This window comes from Corvus hawaiiensis, chromosome 11 (genome assembly GCF_020740725.1).
Source record: "Corvus hawaiiensis isolate bCorHaw1 chromosome 11, bCorHaw1.pri.cur, whole genome shotgun sequence".
NCBI lineage: Eukaryota > Metazoa > Chordata > Aves > Passeriformes > Corvidae > Corvus > Corvus hawaiiensis.
In genome coordinates this window covers 21,613,390-21,626,544 of record NC_063223.1, presented here as the reverse complement: position 1 = coordinate 21,626,544, position 13,155 = coordinate 21,613,390, and the positions used below count along the sequence as shown (strand labels likewise).

General features: G+C 39.9%; 1 protein-coding gene across 8 annotated transcripts in view; it reads right to left on the bottom strand.

Annotated features, from left to right (window-relative positions):
• The window catches only part of ATG7 (autophagy related 7), a 92,988-nt gene that overhangs the window by 47,803 nt on the left and 32,030 nt on the right, over window positions 1–13,155 (bottom strand). Inside the window, exon 18 of one of the 8 annotated variants that reach the window (XM_048315921.1) lies at window positions 9,947–10,112. The exons of the other annotated variants lie outside the window; for them this stretch is intronic. Within the exon in view, the coding sequence (XP_048171878.1) occupies window positions 10,029–10,112 (84 nt within the window). The 3' untranslated portion in view covers window positions 9,947–10,028. Of the gene's footprint in view, window positions 1–9,946; window positions 10,113–13,155 lie in introns of those variants that run through there. 8 annotated transcript variants of the gene reach the window in all.

The following is a 13,155-nucleotide window of genomic DNA, read 5'->3' as shown; positions in this document are numbered from 1 at the left end:
GCTCAACGGGGATGCAAGTATTGGGAGCTGCATGTTTGTACAAGAAGAATGGAAAATCAACCAGAATAGTAAATTGACTTTATAGGGAGAAGAGGACAAATGCTGGGCAAGGCAATGGTGCTGTGAGGCCAGCAAGTCACTAAAGGAACAAATGGAATAAAACACAGGACCTGATCCTAACCCTAAGTCCAGTCTTTGTAAAGAACAAATTTAAATATTTAAATACAATCCAAATACTTTTAAATATAACAGCACCACGGTATTACTGGTGCAATTCATTTGTCTAACAGCTGTTTAAAATGGAAGTGTTTGCAAGCATAAATAGAATAAATGCTGCATTACTCAACCAGATTATTGTGAAAGAACAAAAAGACTGGAGAAAAATTATGGTGGTTTTTTTTAACATGACAATGTGCTCAGGGGAAAAGGGCCAGTAATGAACAGCGTTTTTTTAGAACATTCTGGTAGAAAACCAAGTCCATTATTGAGAAGTAAATTGTTTAGAAGCATTCCTATATCAACTCACAACTACCATTAGGACAAAAGAATACAAAAATAACAGGAAGCTACAACTGTTGGTTCTGAGAGTTTACTGTGAACTAACTTGAAGTAAGTTTGCAAATCTGGAAGATGAAAAGATTAATGTTTTTATTTCAAGCCATGCAGATGCCCCCTTAAAATCCAACATCCAGAGGATGCAAAGGAGACATTCAAAGCGAGCAGGCGTGAACCAAACAGAAATTATGGATCACAGAGGACATGAGAGGAGAAGTGTTGGGATGCAGGCAAATACAAAGGAAGCAAGAGATGGGATTGAAGTAAGTGAATGAGACAGAGGATTTCATCACTAAATTCACAGCAATGATCCATCTTGGAGAACTAAAGCAAAACTGAGAAAATGTTAAAAATAACAGGAACAGAGGAAGGTTTAAACCAAACTCTATTGGATGGGGCTAGAGCACTTTATAGTAAACTGGAAAAGCACAATAGGAGGATGGGAGGTTTTGAATGCTTAACAGAAAACATTTGTGGCCCATGAACGAAATAGTTCCAGCTCCCAGCAACAATGACAAAATTGTCACAGCAAAAGGGAAACCAGGAAAGTACTTAGGAGAAAAAATAATAGCAGTGGTTTGCATAGCAGTGACATCTGTGACTATGTCAATCCAGGCACAATGAGAGACAGAGAGCTGTCTTCATCCAGCTTTAAAAATACCTTTGGGTGGGATACAGAGAGAAAAATGAGCTGAGGGCTTGCAGGGCAGGGGAAATCCCAGCTCTTGGGCTTTGTGGACCAACAGATTTTTCCTAATTGTCACTAACATATAATCTAGGCAAGAGATTATTGCCATTCCTCCCTTCTGCCCTCCAACTCTCTGACATCCAGAACAAACAGATTTTTGCACGTTAAAGTTTTGATTCTGTGATGTCCCTCACAGCATGGAACGAGAAATCCTAAATTAAAATAATCCAGTGCCACTTGGACAAGGGGTTTTGAGAGCCAACACTTCAAACCAGGCCACCCTTCCCACACGGGTGGCTCTGCAGATGCTGCTTTACCTCCAAATGGTGACACCACCACACATTCCAAGCCTAATTTGGGTTGGTTTGGTTTCTAACCTGCGCTCCTGCAGGATCAGGAATGATCCTCTGGGCTTCCCCACACCTCCGTTTCCTGGGATTTGGAGTGCCCTGGTGAGTCCCACAGGGATCACACCACACAGTGTGTGAGGCTCCTGAAAAACCCCTCATTTGGTTTTTCACTTGGCTCCTCATTCTGTAACCCCCATAACCCCAATGTGCTCCCAGGAGTTCACACAGCTCCTGCAAATCCTCTGGAATGTGCCCAGCTTGTCTCCCCACCAAACTACAACATGCACCTGGGTCCCTTGTACTCTCTCTGCTGTACCTACCCAGGGAGTCTCTCCACAGCCCCACGAGCAGTATTTCAAAAGGTACAAAGGACAACAGGTATGAAAAATTACAGGTTTGACTCTGCAGGGGAATGATTTATTGATGCTGAGAGCTTAATTTAGTAATCAGGCACTATCTGAAGAGGAAAAAAAAAAAAACAAACCCACTCGGCCCCAGAATAGTTAGATGAGGAAGCTATTCCATCTTTTGATGTAGTTTTGTCCCAAATTCAAAGTTAAAAAGACTGGGAAAGAAGTTATCCAATTCACTGAAATCCAATCTCATTCTGGATTTCACCCAGGTCTGTACCTCAAAGGCAGAAGGGACTTAGTCATATTTTTTACCTAACTAAATTCCTGAGTCACATTGCAGAGGGGAGAGTCAAAGGGAACGCAAGAACAATTTCTGCCATTCCATATTTTCTCTTTATGGTATTGCTTGTGAGGAATTAATGTTGTAAGACTATTTCAAAACTTGAAACCCTTTCATCATTGATTACGGCTCATTTCTCATTCAGACTCACGTTAGTACCCACAGCACTAATTCTGCATCGTGGCATCAAGAGCAAATGACGACTGCTGAGCTAATCTTAAGAAAGCAATAAATAATTTGCAATTAATTATCTGTTAAAACAATAATCCTTTTGAAACATCTCTGCAGTGCTACAGACTTCATGCAATGGGATGAACGCAGCTGCCTAGAAAGTGTTTCTGGATGTCACAGCACTCTCTGAGCTGGGTGAGGGAAACAATGTCAAAACGTTGCCAGTTTTACACAGCTGAGATTAATGAAATGATCAAATGGATGTGAGATGCACTGAACTCCTAATTCACGTAGAAAAGAGACCTTGCAGCAGCCCAGCACACCACAGAGCTGTTACACACCTGCATTTCCTCTCTAATTACACTGCCCGTGACTAAGTTTTGTGGGGGAAAAAAAGCCAATTCCAGTCCTTTGTTTCTAAAACCACAATTCCCCACTTGCCCTTGCCTTGCTCAGACCCACGTGAAAATTGCTGTCACTCCTCCTGTGCCTCCTCCTCCCACCTCTGCAGATCCCACTGCCCCCAGAAAGTTTCATCCCAGAGATCCAGACCATCCCCAGCAGCTCAGGCCGTTTTCTCCACCACAACCTCAGGAATTACAAATCATTTCAGAAATAAGATCTTGATCACATCAACTCTGATGCACCCCACTGCACTCATTAAGCTTCATTTCTCTGTGCAAAAGCTGGATTTATTACTTTCTGTACATTATCCAGCAATTGGGAGACCTAAGGAATGCTCCCACAAAATTCATCAGTTGCTCAGCGTCAGTTCAAAGCTGTCAAACCTGCTGATTCATTTCATCAGCATTTACTGTGCTTCATTAATTCTAGATCTAAATGTTTTCAACAAAATAATGAAGTTATATATAACTCAAAGCAGCAGCACCAATAAATCCTTCAAGCCTTTGGCAACTCCTTTAATCCAGAGTAATCATGTTTCCTTGTATAACAAGTCTTGTGATGTCTGTAATAGCATCTCACTATAGTAACAGCAGCCTTCATGTTAGAGTTCTCTTGCATGCCTCGAGTATTAATCAGATCCCAGATTTAAATATGAAATTAGAGAACTCTTGATACTCTTCCTGAAACAGATATGCCAATCAGAGCCCCCACACCCCCCCAAATTTAAAACGAAGTCCAATAAAGATCAGGCCTACGGAGTTGTTGATGCTGGAGTCAGACACTGCAGTTTGTTGGTTATTGCTGTTCTTTATTACCTCATCCCTTCACATTACAATAACAATTCTACACAGTCTCTTCTATAGGCACTTCTCTCTGCCACAAGCTCTTTTCTTCCGCTTTTAACCAGAAGAGAGTAAAGAAAAAAACTCACCAGAATGAAGGATTGCAGACTTCATGCTAGAGCTGAGAATATCATTCGCCTTTGAATGAAAAGGCCTCAATGATCAAAACATTTATTCTTCAATTTAGAAATTTCTTAATGAAAACAACATTCTTCTATTTCGTAAGTGACCTTAAATCCTAGCAATTTTCCAAATACACAGACTTTCTTTCTAGTACTGTCCTGAAAACTCCTGCAGCATCCTCCAGCAGCTCTTACTCACAGGGATGTTACTACTGACCAACCTTGCTTGAATTTATCTCACTTTGCAGAAAACTTTGTGACCTTTACACCCCAACTTAACTAAATGATATTTAACAGCATTACTTCCTTTTCCCAAATCTCCCATAACCATCCCTAATGTCCACCACATAAAAAGAAAAGTCACAGTCAGCTCCTTGAACTTTATCGACATGTTTGGCTATAATCAAGATTTTACTTTGTTGAGCAATCCAAATATAATCTGCAGGCACAAATCTATGAATTAAACAATATTAAATTGCATCTTACATGCATTCAACAATTGGATCCAATACTAAAGTCTGGATTAAATCCAGAAAGCAGAAGTATCAAATAAGTAGCCCCAGCCAAGGCTGAAGCTGTAATTCCAAGACAGGCAGGCTTTGAGGTATTTCATTACCCACCTAAAAATGTGAGCTTGTGTTTTACAGTTTGGACTCGCTCCAAAGGCTGTCCCCAGTTAATCCAGGCCTGCCTTTGGGGAGCCCAGGACAGCTGGAGAGGATGCTGCCCGTATCAATATCCGTGTGATGGATGTGTGCTGGCAGGCTCGGGCAGCAGGCAGAATTCAGGAGAGAATTCTCTCACAGGAGCCTGCCTGTTCCACTGGGGCAGCAGAGAAAATCTGCAGCGCTGGGAAAGCAGCCCCAGACCGGTCTTTAGAGCACTGCCAGGGCTGCCCACAGTGGGACAGCTAAAATAGCACACCCAGCACTCCCTCACACACAAAAGCTTCAACAGAGGCTCTTTAATTCTTCCTCTGAATGAACCTCAGTCATTTACTTCCATATTTCTTGCAGTGAACCAAACTCATGCAAAGAAGTTTCTTTTAGAGGCTGGAAATAACATCTTATTTTGCATTTGCATCTTCTCTGCCTGTTACCCTTTTCAGATCTAGTAAGAATTAAAATCCAGCCTCAGGTTCATGACTGCCTGTCCCTGAAAAGAAGCCCAAGGTATCAGAATTTATTAGATATGAGCCTATTGCCTGTGGAGGAAGAGATTAAATGAGTTTTAGTGCTTGAATTACTCTTGCAGAAAGGTGAGCACAGCACTCCCAGGTACAGCACCACCAGTGTTTTCACAGGCACCATGTGTGGCAAAGGCAGATCCAGAGATTAGCACACATAAATCACTCACCCAGGGAGGAAAAAAAAAAGCCTCCCCAGTTGCCAGCTAAGACAACCAACACAAAAATGCATGTTTTTACAGGGGCTATTCAAAGAAATAGCTTTAGTGGGAAGAATGAGTCATGGGCCAGCAAGCTTCACACACTGCAGCTACTCAGAGGGAGAAGACAAAGGGAATTAGGACTTAGATGATTATTTTTTTTTTAAATAACCAAGAAGCATTACCAAAACCAGCTGCTGCACTGTAATACTTCTAAATAGCTTTGCTATGCCTTCATATTCTCTTCCAGTAGTAGTTTTCTCTTTCTCTCTCTAACTTGCATTTGGGTTTGCTGTTGTTGGCACACTGTCTCAGTAGACATTAGACAAATAAACTTTTCAACAACATAAAGGCTTTTAAAACTGTATCTCTTAACCCCTATCCCCTTGAGAGGGTGGAAAGTGATTGCTTAATTCTTTACAGGTTTACTTGTGCCTCCCTTCTCCCTTTCTGTGACTGACTTTCTTTAGTTACCAAAAAATAAATAAGCCTCTTAGCCGTTATCTCCACCTAAATCACAGTTTGTATCTTTTCCCTAACCATGTATTTTTTTGGTTATTTATTGATTAGCCTATTGGATTTCACACTTGACTTGCAGGGGATTAAATGCACTGTCTGGTGGGCTTGAGTCAGTACTTTACAACTACAGGAATTTATTTTGTGTATAATAAGTACTTCAACAGAGCCCTTATTTTCAGATGACAAAGTACTGATGTACTTGCACACACAGAGTTTTTCTCCAAATTTATTTCCAGAATCTCACAGCCTTAATGTCATTCCAACTAGACCAGTTTTATGATGTTTACTTTTGTGTTTTAACTGGAATAGAGTCCATTCGCCTCTTGTATTAGAGAGGCCTGCGCCATTAAAGAGCCACTTTGCAATATTTTACACTGCAAGAACCAGACAACATCTGCACATACACCTTCCTACACAGAGATGGCAGCAGAACGGCTACACACAGACTCCAGATCAGCTCTGGGAGCTGATCCTTATCACATCTTAGCCACAAATTTCCTTCCTACCAGGGCTTGCAGCTCAACCCAACTTTTAAAAAGTTCTGTTGTTACATTTCCAGGTCTGGCATTTTCCCCTTTACCAAAACCACTCCTATTTATCCAGTAAAACTGCATTATTTTAAGGTTGCTGTGTAACAACTAAAAATCATCACACCTGTAGAATAACAAAAAGCTTTCCTGTATGTGAAAATAACAACAAACTCAGTAACTCATAAACAGCTTTGGCTTTGTGAAATATCACATGTAGGAACAGCTTTGGTGTCCCAGACTCAACACTACAAAATGCAACAACTCATCACTAATTTGAAGCACATTATTTAATCCCTAGAGTGGGGTTTTTAAAGGTTGAGAGACCAAGAAAACAGAAACTCATCCTAAAACTTTATTTTTTAATGCTATGCTCTCCAAACTTAAAAGTGAGACACTTTCCTCTTGGCTAGTTTTTTATTTTATGTATAACAACGCAGACTTTTATGATGTCTCTTCATGAGGTCAGGAACAACTTCCATTTACAATTTACAAGATGTAACTTTCCAACTAACTGGACCTTAAATCAACTAAAAGAAGTCACTGCTAAGGAAAAATTAGCACTGAAGCGATAAGAGAGAACCAATCCTTATCTTCTCAGGCACAAAGTGGCTCATCTTGGAACCACATCTGGGTTTTAACTACAGCATTGGTCATTAATTTTTATCACTCCTAAGCTATCAGGTGGTTTCTCCAGGAATCCAGCCAATTCCACAAAAACAACTATGTTGCATGGCAGATTTCAGCTGGAAGCCAAGCCTTAATGTGTTCCAAAAAAGCGTTGGGAAAAGGAAACTTCAGGAGAACCTGAACTACAGTAAGGGAAAGGAAACACCAGCACTCTGCAGAGATGTTCATTAAAGTGCAAATACCAGGAAAATATTCAAATGGAAAGAGAGCTCAGGCCAGTAAGAGCTGGGTTAGTATTAATTTTAAAGGCTACTCAAATCTGCCTGTTTTATAAATTAGTGCCAACCAAAATCCAGCCAACAATATCTGCATTACAGCAGCAACGTGGATGAGAATCTTTAAACACTCACGCTGGTAAAATTATTCCATAGTTCACAAAGGAAGAAACCCTAAGAGATGGTGAAAATTTCAGCTGAGGAGTAGTTCACAAACCGTTTTCCAAATGAGATTTCCACAGAGGAGCATGTCTTAAAATTGATGTTCTGTTCTTAAAAGTTGTGGTGCTTAATTTCCTGTGTGAATTAGCAACTACTGGCATTAAAGAGAAGCTGTGCTAAATCCCCAGGATTTTTCAGCAACTCTTCACATTGCAATCCACTTCATTTATGACCATTTCCTAGTTCCACCTATATTTACAGGAAAATCAGCTCCAAAGTTGAAAAGAAGCCACTGCTGTTTGTGCAGAAAGGTTTTGTGGTCTGAATCAGATGCTGCCAATAACAAACCACCCATGCACTTGGGGGATGTGATAATTGACTGCATGGCTTCAGCCTGACAGGAATGCCCTCCGAGAAGGCCGAGAGATGCTTCCAGAGGAAATCTGGATTGCCGGGAGGAGGCAAACACGGGTAACAATGAAATACTCTGGTGGGCTCCAAGATGACCAGAGCACATTAATCCCTAATAAAGTAACTCAATTAACACTTGATGGAAGGCTGAGGCAGCCCTGCCCCAAGACATTCACAGCACCTCTGGGTAAGGCTGCAACAATTGGTGTTTATTGAAATCTGGCACTGATTTGTCCAGCAGCAATTTTCTTTTTTTAATTTGAATGATCTACAAGGGCTCATATACTCTTGGACTGAGAAGCACATTGTAGAATTTATGTTCTTAATTAGAATGAAAAAGTTCATCAGCGTGCTTGTCTGTGTTGTGTAATTTCTTATTCTTCACATGAGAATAATAGAATGCATCTTGAACAGTCTATTCATTCTTCTTTGTGACAAAGAATATTGGAATGGAAGAGATTTGATCCCTAAATTATTTTACTTCTCCTTTACTGGAGATTTTTCCTTCAAAAGAAAAGGAGTCAACAGAGTTTGAAAATCTTTCTAGAAGAGAATTGCTTCCCCAAAATTAAGATTTTGCAGCTTCAGCATAGCAGTTCCCTTCAAAATTTTGGGATGCTGTGTTCATCATTAGCAAAAATTACTCTAAAACCTTAAATAAAGTACAATTTAGTATCATTTACTACCACGGCACAAATCAAAACATTACTTCATCAGTTCAAATACTCCCTGTTTAGGTACTGATCTAATGAGGGCAATTAAAATGAGTCATAAAGAAAAGTAGTGCACCTTTGCAATGCTACTGGAGGTGGAGTTCTTATGAAAAGAGGAAAGCCCAGAGTCCCCTTGGGAGAGAACAGCTGATATTGATCACCTGCACTGATCAGTTCTGATCAGAAAGAGGAAAACCTGTAGGAGCCCAGAGTGCCGAGAATATTTCTCTGCCTGTTTTTAAGGGTTCTTACCCCCCTGAACAACACTGGTTTAGCTTCAAACCTTGGAAAAAATTACCAACGGTCAGACAAGAACTAGAAAATACAGTGGCGTGAATTAGGTGATAGACTATGATGTAAGATTGTCACAGGGTGAAAAATTTAGAGGTTTTAGGCTTCTCTTTTTAGTACATAGATAAGAGTAAAAAATATCAAAATGGAGGATTGTTGTTCTCTAAACCTTCTCCTCCTCCTTCTACTACTCCATATTTTGCAGTAAAAGTAGTTTGGAATGATTGGATAGAGAATTCCGCAGTTCCTGCCCGTGTTACTGAATAATTGGTAGGAAAGTGAAAATAATGTACATTTTTAGTAACTACTGGTTAAAATATCTTTAAAAGGCTGTGTAAATCTTGATAGAGAGTCTTCACTCCTGCTTTTCTGTGCTCTGTGCTGTACCTGGGTCACGCTGGTGGCTCTGTTCCTCTGATAAGACTTAATAAACAACTATCTGGAAGCATTGAAACTCAAGGAAAAAATCTCGGTTTATCTCTCAAACTCCCTGCAAGGACTTTTCAGCAAATTCTCTCCCATCAGGAGGGATTTGATTTATGGCACGGTTCAGTGTCAAAAACCAACCAGGAATTACTGTCTGCAGAAGCTTCATGAGGAACACAGAATGCACATGAAGGCTGCTGCAGTTTCACTGCAGCTGAAGGTACTGAGGGCTTGCCCAGGTTTTTGCTGCAAAGCTTCTTCCCCCCCACGTAAAAAGTGATGAGATAATAAATTTATTCCTAATAGCACTTTCCATTTTATAGTTGCACGATATTTACTGTGAAATTTTACACAGAGATTTAAACTCTATCAGTGTTTTGACACTATGACAGCAATTCAGTTAAATACATGAAAAAACCCCCATATTAAATAACAGAATCTGTTGCTAACCCAAATGCCATTATTCCATTTCTTTCAGTGGGTTTCTTTTCCATATAGTTGACATTTCACACAAAAATGATAACTGGCTACCAGCCAACTGTCCTTCCCTTGGCTCCAACAAAATAAAGGACTGCACAAGCCCCTCCCAGCCTTGAAGGGACAAACACACATTTACTCAGATACATCATGAACCAGGAGTATTTGTGCACATCACTCACTGATGTAAGGCCCAGGAAGAGCATTTCAATATAATGACTGATAATAATTGAAGTTATCAGTGAAGGTATCAGGGGAAAGACAAGGAGCTCATGTTTTGCCAGCAAACAGAGGCACCACTTCACAGGTATTTCTAAACCCTTCCCAAAGCAGCAGAAGGTATCTGCTAAAGCCCAGTGTGAGGCTTGTCCAAAGGCTGGAAAACTCAGTTTGCAGTGTTGTGTGTTGATGTAACAATTACCTCCCCTTGGCCAAGTGGCAGCAGTGAAATCCCACGTTCGGCAGAGCCCTGTGTGAGGGGTACATTGATTAAATCTATTTTAGGCATGGAATCACCCAGCACAGTCACCCCAATGCAATGCAGATTTACTTATATTGAAAATCTCCTTTCTCACTTGGACTGTGCTCAGCACAGAAAAAATTTACCATTATTCAAAGATCTGGGAAACACTGCTTGGTGAATGAAGAGAAATGATGACACTAATTGACATCATGAGAAAACTCAAAAACAAAAAACCAACCCACCTCCTGAAAGAAAACAAATTAATCTCTTAATCTCTTAAGAAAGAAATTCCAGGGCAGGCCTGAATCTGTCAAAATGAATTTCTCCTGAAATGCACCAGATTAAAAACATGAAGGAAAACAAAAGCTCACACAGAGAAAAGTCTCAAATATTAATTTTGGGCTACCCATCAGTAATGATTTCTTTAGGAAGTTTTCATAACACCAAATAAAATTAAATCCTGAATAATACTTGGCTAACAGATAAAAATTGTCAAGTTACAGAAGTTACTGTTACAATATTGTTGTAGCTGGGTTTTTCTGTTTTGCTTGGGGTTTGGTTTTTTTTTTTTTGGCTATTCAAATGTTATTGTTTCAGCATCAAATACACTGCATAATACAATGCAGAATCAGAAACAAGCAGGATATTTTTAATAGCAAAGCACACTGGAAATTCTGAATTTTCTTCCAAATTTGGACAAGCACAAAGTTCCTTTTTAATACCAGCTGCTTATTCTACAGCCTTGCTCCTCAAGAAATGACTGAAAAATGGTCAGGCACAAACCTCATATAAGTGCAGAAACATGATAAAATAGGGTTGTCTGTATTTTCTCTGAGTATCTGACTAGATTAAAAAAAAAAAATCCTTTTTTTTCTTTTTCATTAATACGGATAAGAAGGAATGTTTGGGATACAGTAAACCAGCACAGAAAAGGCATTTTGGAAATACCAAACAGGCCTCATTCAGAGACCACAAGAACTTGTCACAGAAACTACAGACACCACACTTTTTGTGAGAGACAGAAACTTGAAGTACAACATCACTGAAGTAAAAGAGCACAGACACAGGACCTACCAGCACCCAAATCTGACCTTTACAATCACATTCAAAAATAGGAACTGTGCTCCAGATTTGATCTTTTTTTCCCAAAGCTCTTTATGACCCTCTTAGATTGCAAGACTTCTACCCCTTCTTGTTTTTCAATCAGTCAGAAAACCAAGTGAAAATTTTATTTCTGGTGTGTGTTTTAGAATCTTCTTTCATCCTGATGGAAGCAGGAAGGGCAGTAAAGTATCCAAGTAATTCAGGAATTGAAATCCAGAGTAAGAAAAGCGTATTTACATTTGTGTCTTATTACAAAGAGAAATGAGTTGAGTGCATATCAGGAAAGCTGTGATTTAGGGTTAGGAAACTTTAGATTGAATTAGAAATTTTAGAGGAAAAGCATCTTCACAGCAGCAAACCCAACACCCTTTGGAGGGTTAATCTGGAGCACGAGGGGAGCACACAGCTGGGTTTAGGGATGCACTGAGCTGGAACAGTCCTGGGTAGCCCAGCCAAGCTCGGACCTGGAAATTATTCACTTTTCTGCTTCCAATTCCACACCTCCAGCCCCTGATTAACAACCCAAGGATGCTCAGGCTGTCTCTATTTTAAGCCCAGCCATTAAACTCCACTACACAGCGAGCAAGGGTCAAGTTTAAAAGTTGAGGTTCGCAGAAAGGAAACAAAGTGATGTGGAAAACAGAAATTCAGTGCTTCCATGAGCTTGGGCAGCTCCCCAGATGAACTGAATCCAGTGGAAACAGGGCCTGAGTGCTGACATGGGAGTTTCCCACAGCTTCCATTGGCCTTCAAAGCCAGGCGTGTCACCAGAGGCTCCTGCCCAAGCTGCACAGAAATATCTAACTGGGATTAAAAAAAAACAAACCCCAAAATGTTCCAGAGACCCTAAATTAAAGCCAGATGTAGAAAGAGCAGATGCCTGAAATGTACTGTCAATCCAAGACAGGATAGAAAAGCTTGCTGATGTTATTATTTATTAATTGTAATGCTAAGGAAGTCATGGAGAACATTTCTGATTTCCTGATGCAGCTCATGTTGAAGAAATAGGTGCTCTATTGACTAAAAACCCTGCAACTACTATCAAATTTAAACCACACTAAATCTGTGTTAAAATATTTTGGTCAACAGCACAGCCCTGGAATAGGAATTAAACAGTGCAAATAAAAAAAGATTTTCACTAAGTGAAAAGTCTCCCATATCTTACTGCAAATTGTATTCCTTAAATCTGGGCAACCACACTCTGAGCTAATAATGTGGGGGGAGTTTTCATGGAAATTCAGGCCATCCAAAAATGGTGTGTTTAACAGTCACTCCTACGGAACGTGCACAACTTATCCAGGTTCTCTTTCAGGCAAACTCAAAACTTAGAAGCAAGTTCTCATTAAAGCACTTTTACACACACATCATGAAAGCTGCTAAGCATTTAGGTGAATTAAAAATAAAAACTAATAATAAAAGAGGTTCAGTGTGTGATTGCACTGAAGAGCAGCATGACAGTTTTTCTGACCATAACAAAACACTCTTAGTGAAATGTTCAATGAAATGCTCACATTTTAACAGTGAACCTTTTAAAAATCAGCACAAGATTGAGCAGTTCCCCTATCAGATGCAGGTTTATTAATCAAATATCAGGGTTTTTATATATGGAATTACAAGCCAATTATGATGTTACTGGGTAAATATAAGGTTGGATGACATCTAACTTTACAAGTCTATTTTCTTTATAGTTCTGGAATAGCACTGGACACATTTTACTAGACAGGAGGAAAGGAAAATCTGCAGTTACCAGAAGCCATTTTTATGGTCTCCAAACACACCAATAATCCACAAAATCCCTCTGAAGAGTTTGAGTGGAGAAAGGCAGATAACTTCCCACCAGAAAAATGAAATATTCCCATCACAAACCAGGCCATACACACCTGATGAAACCTCTCACTGCTTTTGCTGCAGCCTTTAGAATGTCACAAGAATATCTCAAATCAAA